Genomic DNA, 24366 nt, shown 5'->3' with positions numbered 1-24366 from the left:
TGATGAACTACCGTCTCTGCGCGGACAATTAGTAATCGCTTCCTGCTAAACCCTTTGGAATGCGTGTTCTGCTCGCGGCGATGCTGGGAGCCTGCGAAGAACCACCTATATACTGATTTTTTTTTTTTATTTTTTTTTTTTTTTCTCTTTTCCTCCACTCCAGCAGATTGTCCAGACTCTGTGCCTTCCTCCACTGAAACAGGGGGAACTAATTGTCTAGCCCCTGGGGGGCTTTCAGGTAAGACATCTCTTGTTGCCCTTGATTTTGGCCGCGGGTTGCGTTGACCGAGGGTCTCGTCGGAAAGGCGGAGTGACTCTGGGGAGTTTTGGGGATGCGAGTTGTTGAGAAAAGGCGTGCTCGAAGGGGGAATTAGGTTTCGTTTCGGTAGCAGCCGCGTACCTCTCATGCGGAGGATGTGTTGAAATCCCAGGCGAGGTTCTCCATCCCCGAAAGCCCATATTTCCTCTGAATTCCAGCCTTACGCTCCATTAATTTTCGGAGCGAGGCAGGAAGAGGCGTGTTTGGGGAAGGCAAAGTGATGTTGGCCACCCGTTCGTTCGGATGCATGGATTGTCGGAGCAGGTGCAGTCGTGCCTTGCTGAAGGATTTGGTGTCAAGCTGTCCTTGACTTGGTTGTGGTGGTGGTGGTGGTGGCACCTCTTGTCTCTGGGACAAGAGCCGCGCTTGGGCTTTGCTCCTGGTAGGGAAACCAGCATTCCGCATCTCATGTGTGAGGCTCGTGGTGTCCGGGGAGGAAAGGTGACCCCATTTTTTGCAGAAGACATTGCAGAGGGAGTTGGACTCGATGATCCTTACGGGTCCCTTCCAACTTGAGATACTCTTACGATTTCCCTCATTTTCCCATTTCCTATCTCCTTCAGCCTCCAGGTGCTGTTATGGGATGGGGGTTCAGAGGGTGGTTTCCCCACCCCTCTTGGGCTTTTTGTAGAATTATAGAATGGTTCGGATTGGAAGAGACCTTTAAAGGTCATCTAGTCCAACTCCCAACACCTTTTCCAAGGTGCGATGTCTCCAGCAACTTCATCTCCTACCCCAAACCCGCCAACTCCGTGCCTGGGCTCTATCTCTACCAGGATTAAAGTGTCTACAACCGTGTTACCCGCATGTCCTCGCTGATGTTTGAAGGTCCTTCCCTTTGGGGGGGGTGTCTCCCTGATTGACGAGTCATTCATCCCCCCGAAACCGGAATTTCGGAGATAGGTCGGCGACGGCCGCGCGCGGGTGCATCTGCCCCTGCCTCTCTCCAGGAATTGCGTTCGGTGTGGATGTCTTTAAGTGAGCCTTGTTTGTTTTTCTTTGGGTGTAATATATACCCTGTCTGTTATTTGAGAGGGGCGCATATTGTTTGTTCAAAGGCCCTAATGAGAATTAATCAAAGGGAGGGGGAGAGGGAACAGAGAAACTTGTCGCTGTTTTTTTTTTTTGTTGTTTTTTTGTTTTGTTTTGTTTTGTTTTGTTTTTTCCCTAACGGAGAAGACTTTTGGGTTTTTCTTTATTTTTTTTTTTTTGCTATCGGAGCCTATAGCTTTAGGGAAGGAAAAAAAAAAGACTAAAAAGCTTAAAAGACAAGAAGCAAAACAACACAATAAGGATGTTGTTAGACCTTTTTTCTTCCCCCCCCCCTTTTTTTTTTTTTTTTTTTCCCCCTTCCTTTTTCCTCCTGAAATTCACCCCTTGCGGAGGGGAGGAGAGAGTTCGGTTCCACAGGATACCACATGAAATAAGCAGAGGAAGTAGTCGCTTTTTAAAAGGGGGCTTTCTGTAAGGTTCAGCCTATTTGATAACATCTCGTCTGGTCTGGCTGCTCCGCTCCCGAAGGGAAGGCGGGAGGGAGGTGGGGGCTTGGGCTGCAGGAAATAACACGGCTCCTTCCCCGCTGCCTCCCCAAGGGCCGCGGGAAGGGGAGCCCCAGCGCCCCGACAGACCCTCCTCCCCAAAAGAAACCACCTTCCCCCCACTGAAAACGCATTTTTTTAACTTCTTCTCATTATTTCCTTGGATTGGATTTTTTTGGGGGGGGGGGGGGGGGGGGTCTTCCTTATCAAAGGTTCCCCCACCTCCTCAAAGCCTGGAAACAGAACCTTTTACGATCATTAACCGCTCTTTTTTTTTTTTTTTTTTTTTTTTTCCTCCCCAAATGTAATTGTAGCCATTTAGTTTAATGAGGAGCTGATAGGAGAGTTGACTCATGAAGGGATACGGTTAGCTACCCAAGCCCTGAAACAAAGCCGAATGCCTCCACATGAAAGAGCATTTGTTTTGAATTTGCTCTGATTTACTGGCATCTCCCTTCCGCGCGCAGAAGTGCAGCGCTGAAAATTCCCAACTGGAGAGACCCAGTGGAGAAAGGAAAATAAACGCACTTTGCAGCAATTCTCCAAAGCTCACTTTCTCCTTATTTTTTTTTTTTTCTTTTTTTTTTCTATCTTCTCCCCCCCCCACCCACCCCCCGCATATTTTAGTTAGCGGGAGAGTGTATTTGAAGAGGGCTTTAATGAGTTATTGGTAGGGTACACGGGAAGAGCTTCGGCTTGGTCATATTAAAGTTTGGGCTGATGGGGATTGGTGATGCTGGGTGGAGAATCCAGCATCCTTCATCCCCTCCGGACCAGGGCTGTCCGGGCTGGATTTGCGGTTCCTTGATGAAAGGACGCCTTTAAGAAAAGAAAAAAAAAAAAAAACCAAACCCAAAACCCCCACCTAATTTTGGTAGTTTTGGAAGGTGGAGCGGGATGTTGTGGAAGACGTCATGGGTGGACGGTGGTGGTGGGTTCTTGTAGCATCATGGGCAGGTTGCTTTGGCCACCTAGCGCTGTAGGCTTTGGCCACCAGTGATGAGCTGGTGTAGCAGTGATCAAAGTCAGTAGACCTGTCCTAACATCTGGAAGCTGGAAGGGCAGGATTTAGCGAGGCAGATGGCTCTTGGCACCGAGAATTTGGGAACGGGGCCGGCCTGGGGTTCACAGCCATTCTGGCAGGAAAACAGCATGGGGGGCGTTGAGAAGATGATGGCAAGAGGAGCTTTAAAAAGGGCATAGAAGTGAGCGCTCCTTTGATGATGAGTCGTCTCGGGTCCGGCCACCACTGGGGTCGCAATCTCCTCTGGGAGGCTGAAGGCAGTTTCATTGATGGATACCAGAGGCACTGGAGGGTGTGGGAGGAGGAGCGGTGCAGCCGGGGGGATTTATGGGGAGTGTTTCTCCCTTGGGATAACCGATCTGAGCCGCTCTTTCCCTCCCTCCGCTTTCTGTTCTCCTTCCTGGCCCAGGAATGCAATATTGGGTAGTCCTTCATGCCGTGCTGGTGTCCTCTTCTCATCCCACCTCTGCTGTCCCTTCCTCAGACATCCCCTTCTCCCCCGCGGTGCTGGCTCTCGCCTTTATTTATGTTCTTATGTCTTTATTTTTATCGGTGGTCGCTCTGTGGGTGGGTCAGGACTCCTCGCTCGCGGTGTCTCCCACTGAGATAGTTTGTGCTCAGGTGTCACTAGTCCAGATCCTTTGTGTCCTCGACGTGGTCAAAGAAGAGAGGAAAAATAACCCATTGGAGATAAAAATAATTTCCGTAAATAGGAGACAGAGGGTGGTTTTTCCTGTATTTTGAGCTGACTCGTTCCCTGCAGATGTGTTTGGTTATGACTCTTCTTTCAAACAAGCAAAGCCATGCTTGGAGAACCTGGAGGTGGCCGGGCTGTAGTCCGGTGGCATCTGATCTGTGGGAGCCAAATTCTTGTATGACCCGTGGAGGAGCTCTGCTCCGAGGGTGGGAGTGAGCTGATGGTGCTTGATGATGTCGGTGCTGGGTCTCCATGGGATGCTCTCCACCCAGCCCTGGCCAACTCCCTCTTGCCCCGTTTCTGGCGCGGGGCTGGTGGCTCTTGGCCGATGGAAAAGGTTGTGTTGCCCGTGGTGGGCGAGAAGGTGGCTTTCCTGCAGGACACGTGAACGGTGCTGGATCAGCTGGCAAAGCAAAGCTCTCCAAGAAGCCCATCACGGCAGGAAAGCAAGATGAGCTGGGCTTGTTGCCTCGCTGCTTTTTTATTTATAGGGTTTATTCATAAAATACCAAATTGGGCTAGATTTCAGCCCAATCCTGTTGACTTGCCCTCACTCTTGGAACCACCCCAGAGTCTCTTGGAGCCAGCGGACATTGAGTGATGGTGCTTGGTGGGTGCTGGACCAAGGCTCTGCAAGGCTTGAGGCTGGGAGACGCGCAAGGCTCAGTTTCTCCCTCCCAACTCCTCTGTATGAAAAAGATGGGAAAAGACCTCCGGAGGTTGGAGAAACATCAATATCACTCCATGCTGCGGCTCTCCTGGCGGTGGGACCTCATCTGGTTTAAGGGACCGCTTGGCTGAGTGACATTTCATTCCGAAATCGCGGGCAGGCCGGGAATGTTTCACTATGCCTCTGATCCCCGCTGGTATCTGCTCGCCGGGGAAGAAGCACCTTGTCCAAATCCGGAGCTATTTGCCCCCTCGAAGCGTCTCCCCATCGCCCTCCCCCCCACCCCCCTCAACTCCCATGTAAACAGGATCCCGCACGGTTTCTCCGGCAGAGTCCTGCCTGTGTTTTCCCATTCCCCCCCTCCTTCCACCTCCCTCTCGTACAGAGTTTATAACCTCCTGTGAAATGCCTTTATTTACAAATTGGCATCCTATTATAATCTGAAATTGAGACATCTTCCTGTGGAACTAGGATTGTATATTTGTCCCAGGGATAAACAATTGCTTGGGAATTTTTTTTTTTTTTTTTTTTTTTTTAAGTCACTTATTCTTGGTTTATTTTTGAGCATACCTCCTTTTAATATTTTTTTTTTTTTTTTAAATTATCATTGGCTTTGAGCACCGCAAGGCGTTGCACCCTTTCCTTCCCAGCTTCGTCGGAGACATGGAACACCCCCCTCTTCCTCCTCCCCCCCCACCCCCCCCAAATCCCCTGGCTTACCTAAAAAACACCGTCCCCTCCTGGAAAGGACAAGGTTATCAGGGGTTAACGCCAAGATGACAGCACTGGAGCCTCTGGAGCAAAACAGGCTGCCTGCCAGACTAGGAGCCTCCCGGCTCGCCTCGCACATCATCTGACCGTGGCCGGCGGGGAGGAGGGAGCCGGCGCTTGGCACCGACCCCGGGGCTCTTGGCTTGGCCATCCGCTCCGGCTCCTTTGGCCCCGTGGGTTTTTTTTTTGTTGTTGTTGTTGTGTTGTTTTTTTTTTTTTTTTTTTTTTTTTACCTGGGGACACGGCTGGGATAGTCCCCGTCATGCCGCGGGGATGCTGGGGGCATCCTCCTCCTGGCTCTTAGCTAATTAAAATCTCCCCCCTCCCCCCCCAGCAAATAGGACCCATTTAATAATATTTTTAAGTGCTCTAGAGGATTTTGATCCTTGCCTAGATACTCTTCTAGGGTGGGTATAAAAAAACCCCTCCACGATGGCAGAGGTGCTCCCCCTGTTAAATGCCGGGGGTTTCAATCCATCCCTCTATAGCTCCAGTAAATCCAGTTTTCCAGGCGCTCCTGGGTTTTCCCAACTAACAGAGCAGTCAAGAATGAAATGCAGAAGTGAGTCCTTCATGGTGGGGACCATGATGGGGGACCATGGTTAGGACAGTGGTGAGGACCATGATGGCGACCATGGTGGGGGACCATGTTTTAGGACAATGATGAGGACCATGGTGGGGGACCACATTTAGGACAGTGGTGAGGACCATGGTGGGGGACCACGTTTAGGACAGTGGTGAGGACCATGGTGGGGGACCATGTCTAGGACAGTGGTGAGGAACATGATGGGTGACCATGGTTAGGACAGTGGTGAGGACATAGATGGGGACCATGGTGGGGGACCATGTTTAGGACATTGGTGAGGAACATGATGGGGGACCATGCTTTAGGACAATAATGGGGACCATGGTGGGGGACCATGTTTAGAACAGTGGTGAGGACCATGGTGGGGGACCATGTTTAGGACAGTGGTGAGGACCATGATGGGGGACCGTGGTAGGGCCCATGATGGGGACCACGTGGGTTTCACCCTGCAACATGGCATGGTTTAGGGAGGAACGAGGACAAAAAGGGCAATTTTGGAAGTTAGGGTGCCGGCGAGGGATTCAGATGGTGCTCTGCTCCCAGAAGATGTCCTGATGACCACCGGCAACTTGATCGTTGGGGACATTTAAAACTCGCCGGGACAAAAACACTCGTAGAGGAGCAGCCCCGGGCTGGCAGGGATGCGGGCTGCATCGTTTCCATCCCCGCTGCCTGCCAGCGGGTATCACTTACACTAGAGGAACCAGTAACATTAACCACACGCATTTCCCCGCCACCGGCATGGGAGGACGGGGGGGGGGGATATGCCTATTTCTAACCGTGGCGGCCAAGACCGTAAACCTCGTTCGGATGAGGTACGCCCCCATTTTAGGGCGCAGAGGGGAAAAAACATGGGGTGGACGGAGCTCCCCCCTATCCCTAACAGGGTTCTGCAGGAGGGTGATGGGTTGGGTGGTGGGTGCCAACCCCACCGCCGTCCCCGGCCGGCTTGAATGACCCACGCCGCAGCCTGGCCGCCTGCCTACTGTCACAAAGGAGCTTCCTTTCCAGTTTATTTTCAGCGCCGAGATATTATTAACCGCTGAGGCACGGGCTCTGTTCTAACCACCCTCGTTTTTTGCCTAAATCGCTTTGTTTTCACCCCGCGTCGGCGGGCTGAGGCCGCCGGCTTGGCTCCGGTGCCGCCGGGGTACCGGCTGCGTCACGGGCTGCTGTTGAGGAACGGGAGGGCACGGAGAAGCGGGCGGCCTGATCCTGCGCGGGGCTGAGGTCGGCGGAGGGAAGGAGCTCGTCTCGGCGTCTCGCAGGATTTCCGCCCGCTGACTTTGGATTAGCTCCTTGGTTTGGTTTTGGGTTGTTGTTTTTTTTTTTTTTTTATTTTATTTTTTAACTTCTTCTTTTAAGACAAGCAGCATCGTGGGTGTTGCTGGCTGCCGGCAGTTTTATTTTATTTTATTTTATTTTATTTCATTTCATTTCATTTTAATTTTTTACTATATTTTAACTTCTTCTCTTCTCTTCTCTTCTCTTCTCTTCTCTTCTCTTCTCTTCTCTTCTCTTCTCTTCTCTTCTCTTCTCTTCTCTTCTCTTCTCTTCTCTTCTTCTCTTCTCTTCTCTTCTCTTCTCTCTTTCCTTTTTTCCTTTCCTTTCTTTTTTCTTTTCTTTTTCCTTTCCTTTCTTTTCTTTTCTTTTCTTTTTCCTTTCTTTTCTTTTCTTTTCTTTTCTTTTCTTTTCTTTTCTTTTCTTTTCTTTTCTTTTCTTTTCTTTTCTTTTCTTTTCTTTTCTTTTCTTTTTCTTTTCTTTTCTTTTTCTTTTCTTTTCTTTTCTTTTCTTTTCTTTTCTTTTCTTTTCTTTTCTTTTCTTTTCTTTTCTTTTCTTTCTCTTCTCTTCTCTTCTCTTCTCTTCTCTTCTCTTCTCTTCTCTTCTCTTCTCTTCTCTTCTCTTCTCTTCTCTTCTCTTCTCTTCTCTTCTCTTCTCTTCTCTTCTCTTCTCTTTCTCTTCTCTTCTCTTCTCTCTCTTCTCTTTTTTATTTTTCTTTTCTTTTTCTTTCTTTATGCAAAAAAAGAGCTTTTCTGGGCAAGCATTGCAGGGATTTTTCCATCCCCATCCCGGGAAGGGTGGGGGTTCGCATCCCCCATGCGCAAACCTGCCGCAGGAGCCACCCTTGGGGGGGGGGGGGTCTCTTTGCTGATGGGCTCCGGTCGTCGAGTCCAAAAAGCTTTTTCCAGGTTTTTTTTTTTTTTGTGCTGTGGGGGATGTGGCGTGGTGTTTGCTAACAGACAGCCCTTCTCTCCTCTTTCTTTTCTGTTTTCTTTTTTCTTTTTCCCTTGTTTTTTTTCCCTCCCCTCTTTCGGATAGCCATTTAAATGCGTGATGATAACTTTCACCCTGTTAATTAACAGGAAACATTGGGACAAGACAGGAAATTACATCAGTCTTTTATGAGGAAAGAGCCAAGAAAAAAAAAATACAAGAAAACATAGTTATTAGTGAAAGGAAAGAAAGTGCCGGGGGAGGAGGAGAAAGAACAGGAGAAAAAAGGAGGAAAAAAAAATCCCCATCCCATGGGCCCCGCGTTTCCGAGGGAGGCTGCTCCAGTACTTTTATTTTATTTTTATTACGTCAAAAAATATTTGACTAGCAGGGTCACCTTTTGCTTGAGCGCGACGCTCGAGCTTCCCGAGGAATCTTTATTTTTTTTTTATTTTTTTTTTTATTTCATGCCTTTTCTCAGCTTCCTTCCCCAAACTGTGAGGCCTAGGAAGCTCTTGGCCGGGAGACTAATTTTGGTTTGGCTGCTCAGCCCTTCAAATTGGTCCCCACCCAGTGTCATTATCTTGGTTTTAACTTGCAAGGGGAAAAAAAAAAAAAAAAGAAAAACCAACCCTATAAGAGCTGGCTCAGCCCTTCTCTACCCTTTTAACCTCGCTGCATAAAATAACCTCCCGGCTTCAGCTCCCTGGTTGGGTTGTGCCGGCAATGCCGAAGCACTGTGGCGAGGTTCCAAGAGGTCCTGGTGATGCTCTCAGTGATGCTCCTCCTTGTACGATGGTGGGTATGCAGCGCTGTGGTCCTTCATCCTCCCCGAGGCATGAAGCAAGATGCCCAGTGGGGTGGTTGCAGGAGGTCCTGGTGATGCTCCTCCATGTGTGATGGCTGTTACCTACCTCTGAGGTCCTTCCTGATCCTCCTTCAGGGATGAAGTAAGATGTCTGGTAGAGTGGTTCCAGGAGGTTCTGGTGATGCTCCTCCTTGAGGTTCTGGTGATGCTCCTCCTTGTTCTATAGTGGGTACCCAGCTCTGTGGTCCTTCATCCTCCCTGAGGCATGAAGCAAGATGCCCAGTGGGGTGGTTGCAGAAGGTCTTGGTGATGCTCCTCTGTGTGTGATGGTGGATACCTGTCTCTGTGGTCCTTCCTCATCCTCCTTCAGAGATGAAGTAAGATGCCTAGTGGGGTGTTTGCAGGAGGTCCCGATGGTGCTCTTGGTGATGCTCCTTCATGTGCAATGGCAGGTACCTGGTTTTGCAGTCCTTCCTCATCCTCCTTCAAGGATGAAGTAAGATGCCTGGTGGGATGGTTCCAGGAAGTCCCAGTGATGCTCCTTCATGTGTGATGGCGGGTACCTGGCTCTGTGGTCCATCCTCATCTTCCTTCATAGATGAAGGAAGATGTCCGGTAGGGTGGTTGATTGCAGGAGGTGCCAGTGATGCTCCTCCCTGTGCGATGGTGGGTACCCAGCTCTGTGGTCCTTCCTCATCTTCTCTCGGGGATGAAGTAAGATGCCTGGTGGGGTGCTGGATTTTGGAAAGCTGTCTTTGGGGTGAAGTCCTGGCTCCTGTGGGCTTTCCCGGCTTTTCCCTGAATACCTGGGCAGGTGGAAAAGCAGATTTCTCCATTCAAAGAGTAACTCAGAACCACTCGGGCTGTTAAGCCTTGTTGCAAATATGTACCTATAGGTGTTCATAATAAGCGAGACTGCGGACGGTTATATATTCAACAAAATCTATTCAACCTATATATATGTATGTATAGGTTGAATATATCTTTTGAATATATTCAATATATTACATGTATAATTATGTATAAAATACAGGATAGATTCAATATATAATGAATATGTTGTATATTTAATTATAGTACATATAGGTTGAACACATTCAGTATATTCACTATATATTGAATATATTTTGTATGTATATAGAATGATATGTTTTTTATATATATATAGATTGAATAGATTTTATTTGTAGAGCTGTCAAAACTGCATCAATAAGAGCTGTCTTTGCATCGGAGAAACCCGGGTGTTGGGAAGGTGACGAAAGTTGAAGCATCCTTCGCTTTTACAACCGGTGAAGTTGGCTTTGGATCCGGTGATTTTCGGTGATGGAAACCAATGAGTTGAATTTATAGATGCTACAAATCGCCGGGCATCACCGTCGAGGGGGAGCTCCCTCCGCGGTGGGTGATGCAAAATAATACTGGAGAGGTTGTGCGTCTGTTTGCACGTTGGTGTGCAAGGTGAGATTTTTTTGAGTAGAATAGCAGGGAAAATAGCAAAATAGTCAAGAAATTAAGCAGTGAGATGGGGTGCTGCTCGCCCACGCGGGACGGCTGCTGGTGACCCCGTGGCTGGGCTCCAGCGGCACCTTCCCAGGCAGAGCGGAGGGAGTAAATAACTCCATAAAATCATCCTTCAAGCAGGAATCAAATAACAGGAGTTTTATTTGGAAAAGGAGTTGGGAGCCTGAAGTTACATCACTGTGTTTGAACTGATGGATTCGTTTTCTTTGGAAGCCGGGCTAAGGCGTTTTAGCTCATTATAAGGAACAAACCCATAAATCTTCGTACGCAGAGGCCTGTAGTTTTCCTGTTCTTTGTCACAGCCGAGCATGAATAACGTATCCCGGGTGTGAAGAGCACGAAACCTTGACACACCTGAGATGTTGCACCAAGGTTATTTTCTGGAGCAGCCAGTGTGGTGCTGGATTTGCTGAGTCCCAAGTCCCCCGGGGTTCGTCCCTGTGGGAGGATGCTCCTGGGTCGTGGTGATGCCCGAATGCCCTGGGCTTTGATCCCATGGGAGGATCCTGCAGGGTTGTGGTGGTGCCCAAGTCAAATGGGTTTTGTCCCCATGGGAGGATGCTGCTGGGTCTTGGTGATGCCCGAATCCCCTGGGCTTTGGCCCCATGGGAGGATCCTGCTGGGTTGTGGTGATGCCCAAGTCAAATGGGCTTCACTCCCGTGGGAGCTGCTGGGTCTTGGTGGTACCCCAATCCCCTGGGCTTTGTCCCCATGGGAGGATCCTGCTGGGTTGTGGGGATGACCAAGTCAAATGGGCTTCGCTCCTGTGGGAGGATCCTGCTGGGTCGTGGTGATGCCCAAGTCAAATGGGTTTTGTCCCCATGGGAGGATGCTGCTGGGTCTTGGTGATGCCCAAATCCCCTGGGCTTTTTCCCCATGGGAGGATCCTGCTGGGTTGTGGTGATGCCCAAGTCAAATGGGCTTTGCTCCCGTGGGAGCTGCTGGGTCTTGGTGGTGCCCCAATCCCCTGGGCTTTGTCCCCATGGGAGGATGCTGCTGGGTCTTGGTGATGCCCAAATCCCCTGGGCTTTGTCCCCGCAGGAGGATCCTGCTGGGTCATGTTGATCACCGAGTCAAATGGGCTTCGTCCCCACAGGAGGATGCTGCTGGGTCTTGGTGATGCTCAAATCCCGTGGGCTTTGTCCCCACGGGAGGATGCTGCTGGGTCATGGAGATGCCACCCAGGCTGTGGCACGGTCCCCACCTGAGACACGGCTCTGCCGCTGCCACTGGAAGCGGGGTGGGATGGGGGCAAGGAGCAAGGAGCTTTTTTGAGTTTGGGTTTGTTTTTTTTTTTTTAAATCGTGGGATGCTGAACTGCCCCGTTTTATAGCCCGGGGCAAACCTCTGCCGGCCTCTGTCTGCGAAAGGGGGGTGCCAACTCCGCCGGAGCGCCGGGAGGGTTAATTACTTAATGAATGTAATATTCTCTATAATTGCTAAGCGTTATTAATCCAGAGCAAAGTGAGAGGCGAGGGGAGGGGTGTGTGCGTGGCCAGGCTTGTAAACTCCATCCGAACGCCGTCCGTCCGTCCATCCGTCCGTCCACCCCTCGCTCGCCCCCTTCCCAGTTAGGGGGCTGATGCCGTCCGTCCTTCCGTCTTGTCCGGCCGGTCCCTGGGCGGCGACCCTGCCCGTACCGCCCGCGTGCTTCGCCGCCTGCTCTTAGGAACAGGCGTGATTAGATTATGAAGGCAGACAGAAGTAATGATTAACTTTTTCAGTCTGCGTGCTGTCTCCAGTCTGGCGCTGGGTGGTTTCCCCCCCCCCCCCCCGAGTAGGCCCCGGCCCTGCCGTCGACAGGGTATTAGGTTGTAAAGAAAGCCAGGAGGAATGAAGGCAAGGGGAGGTGAGGGGGGGGAGTTGGGGGGGGGACGTAGGGAGAGGGGGGAGAGCCTTTTCCATCGGATCCGGGACTGGAATTTATTGGCAGGAATGCAGTAAATGCTCCAAATGCCAGCCCAGCTAAACAGTTTTCATAATTGTTACGGAGCGGGGCAAGAAGGGCGTGAAAAGGACTTTTGTTCCAACCCTGCTTTTTTTCCACGGGGTTTACATCCCGGCGAGGGATGCTGCTCTGGGAAAGGGAGCCGGGAGAGGCGGTTTTTATTATTATTATTTTTTTTAATTGATTTTTATTTTTATTTATTTTTTTGGAAGGGGGGAAACACATATTTACGTCTCTTTTCAGTCTTTGGGGAGAGTTCTATCGCGGTGTGCCGCGAGGAGAAGCTTTTTCCTTTTTTTCTTTTTCTTTTTTTTCTTTTTTTTTTTTTTCCCTGGTGTTGAAATGAGAGCGGCGGCGATGCCGTGTGTGTGCGTGGAATGTATTTCGGGGGGGAAGGGGGGGGGGGGCTGGGGAAAAAAAAAAAAAAATCCTAACACACATCTGGGTATTAGGTATCCGCTTGGAAATCCTACACTGCTCTGCTTCGGTTTTTATTAAGGTCTTTACAAGGTTTTTAACGTGTAACCCACATAGCTACATGTGGTCGGTGGAGAGCTGTGGCTTTCCTGGGGGCCGTGTCCCTGCGGCATCACCGGGTATCGGCTGATCCCCCCCCCCTTCACCCCCCCCCCCCCCCAACCTCCTCGCAACGGCGGAGCTTTATTTCTAATTGCAAAAAGCATTTTAAGGTCTTCATCCTCTAAAAATGGTGGCTGCGTTGAAGGGGAGCTGTGACCCCGGGGGGTTGGCATGGCCCGGTGGCCTCTGGTGGCTTCGGCATCCACGTCGGTGGTTTATCCCTGGGCCGGAAGGGTGATGGACAGGATGCTGTCACAAGAGCCTCCAGCACAAGCCGGGAGAGGTATTTTGGCAAGCTCATCCTCGGGTCTCATTTGCGTTGTCAGAAGTCCTTTGTGTGCTGGTTTCTCCTCCTCAGAAAGGTTTCTGGTTGAGATCTGGGTTGGGTTTGGGTGGAGAAGAGGTGTGTCTTGGAACGTCTCCGGGAGCCGGGGCTGGTACCAACCCCGAGTTGCTCGAGGGTTGCACGGCAGCATCTCATGAACGTTGGCTTGGGCTTCCTTCGTTTTCCAACGGAGCCTCTTGGCTGATTGTGATTAAAATGCGATTATTCGGGGTTGCTATCAAGGCAGGGGAGGAGGATGGAGGGGTGCTGCGATGCCTCCTGAGTCAGCAAGTCCTCCCAGGACATCCCCACCAGTGCCGGAGAACAAAAACAGCGACACAAGCAGCAAAAATAGGATTTCTGGGGGTTTTCCGCGTGGACCCTGCAGGCCCTTTGTGCTTATCCGGATTGCCATGGGGGAGGTCTTAAAAACCCCATGGATGTTGGCAGCACCCCTCTGGAAGGATCTTCCCCTCTTGAAGCATCCCTTCGTCCCACCCGGCTGTGTTGGGTTGGAGCTCAGGGAAGGGATTCCCGTCCTACTGCTTTTTTCAAACAAGGGAAAAGTTTTCCCACACCTTTGAGGGGTGCAGAAGGAGAGGCAGATAAAGAAGGTTCTTTAAATTAAAAACTTCAAAAATAATTAGACCGACTGTATACTAAACAACAGCAAAGAGGCCCATTTACTGTAAATATTATGAATGGATTTGGCTGGCTTCTTCATCCCCACCCTTCCTCTAAGGCTTTTCTCTGAGCTGAGTCGAAATTCGGCCTTCAGACAGCACGGTACTCTATAATTTGCATGGCTGATGAGGCCCGAAGCCTGGTACGGAGGAAACTGGAGTCAGCTGGCTCCTCTCTAACCGCTGGAGACAGGCAGACAGGCATTTTTGGTGTGTGCCTGCGTAATTCCTTTTTTTTTTTTTTTTTTTTTTTCGCCCTTGGAGCTGCAGCCTTGCTTGGCTTTTAAAGCAAATGGGCCCCAAAGAAAAGGTTCTTCTCTTCTCGAGTCGTTTTTAGCCGTGGTAATTGATTAATCGCCGTAATTAGACGGGAGCGGTGACTAATAGGATGTTTATGAATCAAATATCTGGTTTGGTGGACTCCGTGAACTCAGCAGTTTCACTTGGGTTCTTTCTTTGCTCTCCGTCGACGCAAGGGACGTCGGAGGAGGTGGGCTTCCTTCATGCGTATATGTTGATGCCCCTGTATTTTTCAAGCTTGGACATCCCTCCCCGGCCAGCCTTGGTGTTTGCCATGCTGGTGCCTGCTCTTGAGGCTTTGTAGGTCTGCAACAACATGCTTGCAAGGACCCTTTCTCGGTTTGTTTTCTTGCTTTTGGATCCCATCCCTGAATTAACCCTCAAAGGTCAGGGCTGGGTTCCAGGTTGGGAGAAGGGAGAAGGTTGCCTATGGCAGGGGGGTTGGAACTCGATGATCTTCAAGGTCCCTTCCAACCTAAACTGTTCTATGATTCTAAGGTTGACCCAAGGCACCACCAAGGTGGGGTGGGAACCTTAGGGGATGTCCTCAGGGATTGGTCATCTCCTCTTACCCACCATCTAACCCGACCTCGTTTTTGTCTTGATTTCACGAGAAGTTTTCCCAGCCATGGTGGAGGTGATGGAAGTTCTTGGTTGGGTCACCAGGGGACGGAGTAGAGCGCTCCCAAAGTCGTAGGTCACTACTAACGTGAGTTTGAACCAAAGCCCCTATATCGGGAAATCCCAGACTCCTTCCCCTGATGGCTTCTGCCAAATTTTAACCTCTGTCCCCCCCTCAGACTCATAAAGTTTCAAATCTGTTGACGACATCTCGGCTTCTGGCTACCAGCCCTTAGAAAACTTCAGCAAACTGAAGTCTTGGGCAGGGGGGGAAACTCTGGTGGACATTTCTTTTCATGCAAGGTTGACTTATTTTGCTGGGAGCAAGGAGCCATTTAAGTGATTGGGTGGACAACTTGTTAATAAATTAAAGAAATAATCTCAAGGCTCTTTAGCCTGCATGACTGTTGTATATGTTGAGTAATAAGAGCTGCCTAATTAGACGTAGACACAAATTTATGGTCTAGCCTGTCAATCCGTGGATTAAGGACTCCATAAGTACCTACTGACACGATGGGCTGTAATGGCTCCTAAAGAGATGTTATGGTCTATCGTGTCAATAATCCACAGATTAAGAGCTCCCTAAGTACGTGTTGACGTGACCGACTGTCCCAGCTCTTCGGGGGCTTTTGTGTCGGGCCCAGTGGAAGGGACTTCACGGGCCACCTTGGGCGGTGGCATCCCTGCAGTAGGTAAGGGTTTATTTTCTCTGCAAACAACAGGAGCTTAACACATGACCATCCTCTAAATTAGTCTTTCGGAAACCGTCCCAGCCATCAAAAGCAGGGGGAGGGGGAGGAAGCTGAAGCTGTCTAGCCCTTGTGTGCAGGGAGATATAAAAGGTTTGGGGCAAACATTGCTGTGGGTGGTGTCTCCAGGCTGCCCACAAACTCCCTTCAAGGCACAAAGACCCTTTTCTGCAGCAGGATATGTCCTTTAATTTGGATTTTTTTTTTTTTAATTTTTTTTTTTTTTTTGCTTTGCTTTTGCAAAGCATACCTGGAGATGTGGCTTTGAAGGATTTTTCTTCTTGGTCTTTTTTTTTTTTTTTTCTGTTTATTTGTTTGTTCCCCCGCCCAAGTAGCCTCTGGATTACCTGAGAGACTAGAAAGGAAGTAAAAATTTCCCTTTTCGGTGCCCGTTTTTCTTCGCTTTGATGAGCTGTGTGGTTGCACGTCATGCTTGGAGTTCTCCTCACCTCGATGTAACGCCTGTTCGCTTCTCGAGTAAGAGTTCAGGGGTGCGTTTTTCCTGAGATCCTGCAAAACCAGCACTTGTCGGTAGCACGAGGGGGCAAAACTGAAGTTGGAGTCCCTGGAACTGCCCTGAGGACCCTCAAGAATAGCGTTCCAAAACTCATAAAAAGCTCCAGGCTTTTTGTCTCCCATCTCTTCCATCCAGACAAGCAGGAGAAGATGGGGGACACGGCTCTGCCCCGGGCTCGCAAATGCCGCTTAAGGTCAGCCAAGAGAGATTACCGGGCGCGAGACGCGCTGAGCTTGGTCTCAGCCTTGGCCCCGGCCAGACGGCACGTTGTGCTGACACCAGTCCAGCCAATTTTTTTTTTTTTAAGCACAGATGCCCTCCACGTGTGCTGACGGATAAAGGAGGAAGGACCGTGGGTTCATCTGCTCATCGTCTGTGCCCACATCGTTCCTTTTCTGGCAGAAAGCTGCCTCCTGGGAAGGCAGGCAGGGATCTCACCACCCCTCCAGGTCTCCTTGCTGCCCCAGGAGCTCACATCTGGGTCCTGGTCCTTCTAGGAAAAGTCCATAAGCCCAATCTCCTTTTGGTTCAATGATTTCTTGGTGGGCATCTACATTAATTTATCCGTCGCCTGGACCCGTTCATGTTGGGTTATCGGTCGTGCGTGCAGTGTCACCACCGCAAGCGGCCCAGGTGAAGGTACCACAAAACCTGAGCAACCCGATCTAGTTGAAGATGGCTCTTTGCAGTGGGGTTGGACTAGATGGCCTTTAACGGTCCCTTCCAACCCAAACCGTTCTGTGATTCATTATCGTTCTGTGACTCTTTATCGGTGAGCGTAGTGACAGGATGAGGGGTAACGGTCTTAAACTGGAAGAGGGGAGATTTAGATGAGATATGAGGAAGAAATTCTTGGCTGTGAGGGTGGTGAGCCCCTGGCGCAGGTCGCCCAGAGGAGCTGTGGCTGCCCCATCCCTGGAGGTGTTGAAGGCCAGGTTGGACGTGGCCTTGGGCAACCTGGGCTGGTGGGAAGTGTCCCTGCCCATGGCAGGAGGGTTGGAATGAGATGATCTTTAAGGTCCCTTCCAACCCAAACCAGTCTGTGATTCTCTGAAAACGAGGAGACTCTTGTTATAACAGTTCAGGGTAGGTGATCCTGTGGGGAGTATGGTGTCAGGGTTGACGTTTGGTGGGATTTCCAGCCCCAGGGATCACAGAGGAACGGGGGAGAGGAGGGGGCATGACGGGGAGAAGTTTAGGAAGAGCATGAGGCGATTCTTCGGGTCAAACCTGCTCTTAAAAGTAAATTATCTATAAATATATATATATATATATATAAAAAAGTGTAAGTACATAGTTTGAAACACTTGTACAGGTGGAGAATTTAATTTTTGCGTCTAGTCTTAGTATCATTGAGGAAAGACCCAATTACAGGCATTTAAAAACCTAATCAGGAACGCAGTTGTATTCCCATTTTCAGCGATGGAGTTGTTATTATGGCAGATAGCAGTGACAATTTAGATAGCTCTCGACTTGATCAGATGGGAGTAGTCCTGGCGGGTGAGATACAGCTCAGTGTGCGCTAAACTCGCTGTTTTCTTTAGAGGTCGGTTGATTACAGGAAAACCTTTAGCTATGTCAAAACAAAACAAAGCAAAACAAAAGATCCTCAGCCCACCTCCCCTCTACGTTCATGAACTTGGCACCGGGACAAGGCTGAGATCCGAAAGCCGGCCAGGAGCTGTGTTGGTTTTTTTTTTTTTTTATACATTCAGTTTTGTTGAAATGTTTCTGTTCTTCCTGAATGAAGGGGAAAAAAAAAAAGAAAAAAAAAAAAAAGAAAAAGAACTTTTTCTTCCCGAGCTCCTAATAAAACTGCCGGAGCTCGGAAAGAAAAAGTACAGATGATACAGTTCCATCATCTTAAAAGCGTTCGTGTGTTGAGGAGAAAAGCCACACCGGGAATTTTCTGCCACTTGAGGTGATGTGAGAGGCGAATCCTCCTTGCTACCGCTTAGGAGGACCAAGCGTAGACCCGTTACTGATAAATTTGGGTGTTTCCATGGTGTTAATCTCCCATATCCACCTTCAGCTGGACTTTTTGGTTTCAGCAGCTTTTCGTTCTTTGGAGGTTATTGCTCCGGTGTCCCATCCTCTGGGTTTTCTGTATGGATGTAGCATTTTGTGCAGCATCCCCTCCCGGAGCAGGATGATGCCCATGGGCAGCGTGTGCGCGCCCGGAGCGAGAAAAATCCTGGTTGTGGCCTTTTATTGAGCAATTTCGGGCAGGACTTGATGTTGGCAGGGGTCGAGGTAGGTGGTGGAAAACCTCCCAGCCTCTGATGCTGGTTGGTGTGTTGGGAAGTAGCTGGGATGATGCGTTTGTGGAGGACACTCCTTCTTCTCCGAGGGATGCGCTGCTAAAAGTGAGGGCAGCCCTTCAGGAGGGTGTAAAAAGTAAAGGGGGGGGGGAAGGGGGAATAATTTTTTTCAATGGGAACATGATGTTGAATAACGTGGTTGTGCTGCGGCGTCGCCGCCTTCCTCGCCGTCCGCATCCAAACTTCCAAAAAGTTACCCCAAAGACTTTGGGGTGTCGAGTTATTGCCTTGATTTCTCCCCTCATTGCGGAAATGTGTTCTGCTTCGGACGGCCGTTCTCCATAGACCCGACTATGTGATCGATATGCCCAATTCTCTAAATTCCTGAGGTCAGACTCCCTTTATTTGCAGATATTTATATTTTTTTTTTTAATTTTTTTTTTTCCACAATAAGCTTGCACAACGCGCTGGGGGGAGCCTGAGGGAGCCCCTAGGCGGGCTGTAATGCGAACCATGGAAAATAATAATAAACCAACGATAGCGGCAAACGGAGGGATGCTTAATAACGAAATAATAGCGCGGATGTTTATAGCATTAAACATTATCATTGTTTGCTGGAATATGGGAACGCTCCCAGTTTGCTGGGAGTTTTCCAGGCGTTTAGAAAGGGATGTGTTTGCTCCGAGGAGCTCATAAAAATGACGCTTTTAACTCAAAACAAGAATCCCGAAGCGTTTCTCAGCCGCTTCTGGGCTGTCGCGCACCAGGGCACGTTGAGGGTGATGCGGCTGCAAATTTCCCGGGATCTGGGTTTTTGTGGGGGTTTGCGGCCGGCAGAGACAGGAGTTGGATGGTGGGTCCGGATGAACCCCGCGGGGCGTTTTGGGGCAAAATCCACCTATTTGCTTCGTTTGCCCTAACCCGTGGGCAAAAAAATAAAAGCCTTTCGGGGAAAAAATTCTCCACCCCCGTAGGAAGCGTCTCTGCATCATTTTTTCCTCCTCTCCTGCCTCCGCCGCCCGAGTGATGCCACCGGCTTTTCCCACCCTTTTTCCCAGCGGATGCCAGGATCGGGGAGGCGGGTGGGAGCGGGGAAGGCTCCGCCAGGGTCCCAACAACTGTGAAAAGCGGCTTTGGTGGCGGCTGGCAGGGAGGCCTGATCCTGTTTATCCGAGCTCAAGCCTTATATTCTCATGGCTTTTTGACTAGACATCCAGTCAACAAGCCGAATCCCGCAGACGGAAGAGGCTCTGGCATATTTATACTGTGTGCTGGCACGGGCTCCTTAAAAAAAAAAAAAAAAAAACCTAAAAAAAAAATAATATCCTGGATTACCTAAGACTTGTCCTTGAGGTCTGGTCACCCCATGTCATTGAAAAACCGAGTGGGATTCATTCATGAACTTCCAGCCCTCCATAAAGGTCTGTTCATTCATAGCCAAGGCAGTTTTCTTTTAGTTTTTTTTTTTTGTTTTCTTTTAGTTTTTTTTTTTTTTTTTTAAATGCGCTGGCAATTAAATAGCTCTTTGTAAGCGGCAACGAGCTGCTTGTTAAGTGGTCTTCACTAATGCAAGCACAAATATCAGGTGAAAAAAATCTCCCCCCACTTCCTCCCCGAAAAGGGATGCTTTCGTGTTCAAATAAATAAAAACCTAGAGGAATTTCAGCGTTGCTCCAAAATTCCCTCAACTGCTGTAAAACAAAAGCTCTGAGCATCGCTGGCGGGTGATGGGTGGTTGAGATGGGGCCGCATCCAGGAGCATCCTTTCCCTGGATCCGGGAGCATCCCCCCTAAATTCCTCTATCTCCTGGGCATCCCCCCCTCAAATTCTTTTATCTCCCGGGTGGGTGAAGGAAATGCCATCCCGGGGCTGTTTCTTGCCCTGCTGGGTGCACCCTTGGGGGGGGGGGGGGGGACGACACCCCATTTGGGATTTCACCCGGGAGCGAGGGTCCCTGTTTCGGGGCGTACGCGGCGCAGTCAGGCCCATTTTTAGGAGCTGCCTCCAGCAACCGGAGAAATATTTTCCCCGCTGGCATAGAAATGAGGAAATTAAAAGTGTGTGGCTTTTTTTTTTTTGTTTGTAATTTTTTAAAAATTTTTTTTTTGTTTTTTAAAAGCACAGCGCAGGGCTTGAAGCACAACTCGGCGAGGGGAGAAAAAACGCCCGTGCTGGGAAAATTGGCTTATTAATAACAAAAATCGGAGAAAACAGGGCAGGCGGCGTGCCGCTGCCATTGCTCATGCTAGGGGGGGGGGATTTTGGGGGGCTTCTAAGATGATGCAGGGAGAGCTTTGGGGCGCTGGGTCACCCCCCATCCCCGGTCCCGTAGCTTCATCCGCGCTGCAGGGGGGGTATTTCGGCAGCGCTCACTAACTTGCATTGCCAGCTTGATTTTTTTGTTTCCTTTTTTGTTTTGTTTGTTTAATATATTATATTTTTTTTTAAATACAATTACAGAGATGAATAGTTCCCAGGTTTTAACACGCCTGCCGAAGCTGGAAGGAATTACCCGCTGAGCAGCGCTGAGCTCCTAGAGATCCTCCGTCAGGAAAAAGGGGCTTTTTCACGTTTTTCAGCGCTCCCCCCCCTCCCCTTTGCTTTTTCCTCCCACGTCGTGTCCTCGCGGCTCGCAGGGGGCAGCTACCGGCAAGGGAGTCAAAAGAAAGGCTACACGAATGAGTTTTGGGGGTTTTGGGTGTGGTTTTTTAGGCCATTTTTGTTGACAAGCGCAAGATTTCTGGGGTCCCCCGTCATCCCCCCCCGCCGCCGTCTGATAGTGCTTCCCATGAGTTGGGGCATCATCTGATGTCTCCATCCTCTCCGTCACCCAGGCTCTGCCTGAGGGCAGGGAAAACCCCCATGAACTAGAGAAGGTGGGTTCTTGTCCCCTTGGGTCACACGGGGTGGCCTTCGATGGGCTTTTCTTAGCAGCACCTCATTTTTTTGGGGGGGTCTGTGCACAGTAGGTGGTTATTCGTGGAAGTGGGTCCATAAAAATAAGGGGGTTTAGGGTGTTTGGTCTTGCTGGGTGCAGCCGGCTGGAGCGTCTCAGCTCTCCTGGTGGCACTGAAGGTGGTCCTAGTGATGGTTTGGATGAGGGATGGCTGCGTCGCGGGTGCTGCTGGTGGGTCTGAAGTCACTTCTGAAGGTGGATCTGGTGATTTAGGACCCACAAGTCCAACCAGAGATAGGCGCTGAAGCAGAATGGGAATCTCCCAAACCTGGGTCAACTTAAGTGGTCTTAATGGTGGCCTTAACACATGGCTTTTGGAAACGGTGGATGTGCTATGGGTGTTGGTGTGTGCGTGGAGAGCATCGTGCAGACATGGGCAGGCAAGGACCTGCCAGCCTTGCGTCGCTTTTGGGTCGTTACCCCCACGATGCTTAATTTCTCCTTCTCCTTTTTTTTTTTTTCCTGGTCTGTAGATTCCCAAGTTCTTCAGGAGCCGGGGGATCGGTCACACTGGTGCGTGGTGGCATACTGGGAAGAGAAAACGCGCGTGGGTCGGCTGTACTCTGTCCAAGAGCCCTCCCTGGATATCTTCTATGATCTACCTCAGGGGAATGGTTTCTGCCTCGGACAACTCAACTCGGACAACAAAAGCCAACTGGTGCAGAAGGTGCGCAGCAAGATCGGCTACGGCATCCAGCTCACCAAGGAAGTGGACGGCGTGTGGGTGTACAACCGCAGCAGTTACCCCATCTTCATCAAGTCGGCCACACTGGACAACCCCGATTCCAGGACGTTGCTGGTTCACAAAGTGTTTCCAGGTTTTTCCATCAAGGCTTTTGACTACGAGAAGGCGTACAGCTTGCAGAGACCCAACGACCATGAGTTCATGCAGCAACCATGGACCGGATTTACCGTTCAGATCAGCTTTGTGAAAGGCTGGGGCCAGTGCTACACGAGACAGTTTATCAGCAGTTGCCCGTGCTGGTTGGAGGTTATTTTTAATAACCGATGACTCGAGACAGAGTGGACTCATGACATTTATACTACTTTGCTGCTATTATTTCCTTCTGAGTGCTTGCTTTTCATGCAAACTTTTTGGTTTTGTTTTGTTTTGTTTGTTTGTTCCTCTTCCCCCCCCCCTCCCTCCCCTCCCCCTCCCCTACACCCCATTTTGAGAAATAGCTTATGGAAAGATTTTTTTTTTTTTTTTTTTTTTTTTTTTGCCTTGGGTATTTTGATAAATATATCTATTTTTTAAAAGTGTGAATGACCAATAACTCAGAAGGGCGAGAGAAGGGTGCCGGGGGGATGGATCGCATACGATAATTATTTCACGCCTCTGAAAGGATTATCCTATGGGATCGGTGGATTCGGAAACCACTTGTTCTATGTTACAGCTCCTTCTCTTGGATAAAACAACAAGATTACCTGTATTTTTTACGCACCACCTTCCCCTTGCCGCCGGCCGTCCCCGGTGACGGTGACACCGAGACCCCTTCCCCAGCGGTGCTAACCCCACGTTGCCGCCGAAGGATGGCGCAAAACCTTCCCAACCGGGTCTTTACCCGCCTTTTTAAGTTTTATTTTATTTTTCTCGTTGCTGGGTTCACGTCTCGTCACTGTGTTCATCCTTCCGCTGCCTTTTTTTTTTTTTTTTTTAATTTTTTTTTCCTTTCTTCTATTTTTTTAATGGTCACGGATTGATGCAAGGGGAGAAAACAACGGCGGAGAAACCTCGTGCGTGGCCCGCGCTTTATAATTTGAGCTGAGACGGCGAAGCGACAGAAGCCTAAGCCTAAAAACAAAACAAAACAAAACAAAACCCAACGAAACAAATGGGAAAACAAAAGAAAAAGTGTTCACGATAGTTGGTCTGTTGTAACCTGCTTCGATCGGGTTATCCCGGTACCATCCTATCTGGAAATGCAGTTGTGCTTTCATTTCTTCTTGAATTCATACACGAGTATGATACTTTTACACTGTTCTTAGCTCAATGAGCATGTTTAGACCTTAACATAAGCTATTTTTCTAAATATAAAAGGTTTAAATGAACAAGAGAGCATTCTCATTGGAACTTTAGCATTGTAGTGCTTTGGAAATAAAACACACACACACACACACACACACACACACACACACAAAAAGGACTCCTTAAAAAAACCCTGAGATTTATTAAAGAAAAAAAATGTATTTTATGTTATATATAAATATATTATTACTTGTAAATATAAAGACGTTTTATAAGCATCATTATTTATGTATTGTGCAATGTGTATAAACGAGAAAAAAATAAGAAAGATGCACTTTGCTTTAATATAAATGCAAATAACAAATGCCAAATTAAAAAAAAAAAAAAAAAAGAACACGAGATTGGTGTTTTTTTCTATGGGTGTTATCATCCAGATGAATGTTTTTTCTAAAGGAGTTTATGTTCCATTAAAAAAATAAAAACCTACACTTGATCCCAGGCTGTGCCGAGTGGCTTTTTTAGTGGCGGGGATGAGGCAGGCAGGAGAGATGCTGCTCCAAGCGGGTATGGCACGGGGTCGGCGGTGGGGACACCCACCCCAGCCCCGTGTGGGACCGCTCCGGTGCGGGTAATGCCCAGATGGGGTCTCTCCTGAGCTTTGGGTTCTCTTCAGTCCTCGTGGGTGGGTTTTCCTCAACTATTTCCTGCTCTCTGCATCTCCAGTGCCTCTGGAAATAAAGGTGGTTTTGTGTTTTGCTGCACTCGCCATTGCCTTCAGGTGTTCACTGCTCCGCTGTGTCGCATCCTGCTCGCACGTGTCCTCTGCCAGCGAGAAGGTCCCTACCGAGAAAGTTCCTGCCTTTTGTGGAGAGGGACATTGAGTGGAAACCACCAGAGTACTGGAGACTGGAAGATCTGGAGATGTGGAAGGTCCAGATGGGCTCCCTGCCAAAGCGCCTGGACTCCAGGAATGGGACTTCCAGCCTCTGCTGTCTGTCAAGTGGTCAATGGCCGTCTCGGGAGATCAGGCTTTGTGAACATCTGGACCAGGTTCACAAAACGCTGTGCCTTTCTGCTCAACGGAGGTGTGTCCAACCCAGAGGGATTTATCGAGTATTTGGTTTGCTCTGAATGGACTGTGCCTTCAGTTGGCTTCATGTCACTGAGCACGTGCAGCGGCTTCAAAATGGCTTTTGATCGTGTGCAAGGTTTGCACGGGAGTTTCAATTCCCAGGCTTTCGCCTTTCGTCCTTCAGTTGGGAGTCAGCATCGACAGCTGAGGGCATGATGGATGCACCCACCCTATCTT

At 49.4% G+C, this 24366-nt stretch overlaps 1 protein-coding gene across 4 annotated transcripts in view; it reads left to right on the top strand.

Moving 5' to 3' along the window:
• The window catches only part of SMAD7 (SMAD family member 7), a 44854-nt gene extending 21319 nt beyond the window's left edge, over positions 1–23535 (top strand). For 2 of the 4 annotated variants that reach the window (XM_082497461.1, XM_082497460.1), the window contains exon 4: positions 21562–23535. In XM_082497461.1, the coding sequence (XP_082353587.1) occupies positions 21562–22100 (539 nt within the window). In that variant the 3' untranslated portion in view covers positions 22101–23535. Of the gene's footprint in view, positions 1–163; positions 239–21561 lie in introns of all 4 variants that reach the window. The other 2 variants (XM_082497458.1, XM_082497459.1) reach the window with 2 other exon arrangements.
• The last annotated feature ends 831 nt before the right edge of the window (positions 23536–24366 follow it).

This window comes from Vanellus vanellus (assembly GCF_965231255.1).
Source record: "Vanellus vanellus genome assembly, chromosome: Z".
Classification (NCBI taxonomy): domain Eukaryota; kingdom Metazoa; phylum Chordata; class Aves; order Charadriiformes; family Charadriidae; genus Vanellus; species Vanellus vanellus.
This window is presented reverse-complemented; position numbering and strand designations above follow the sequence as displayed.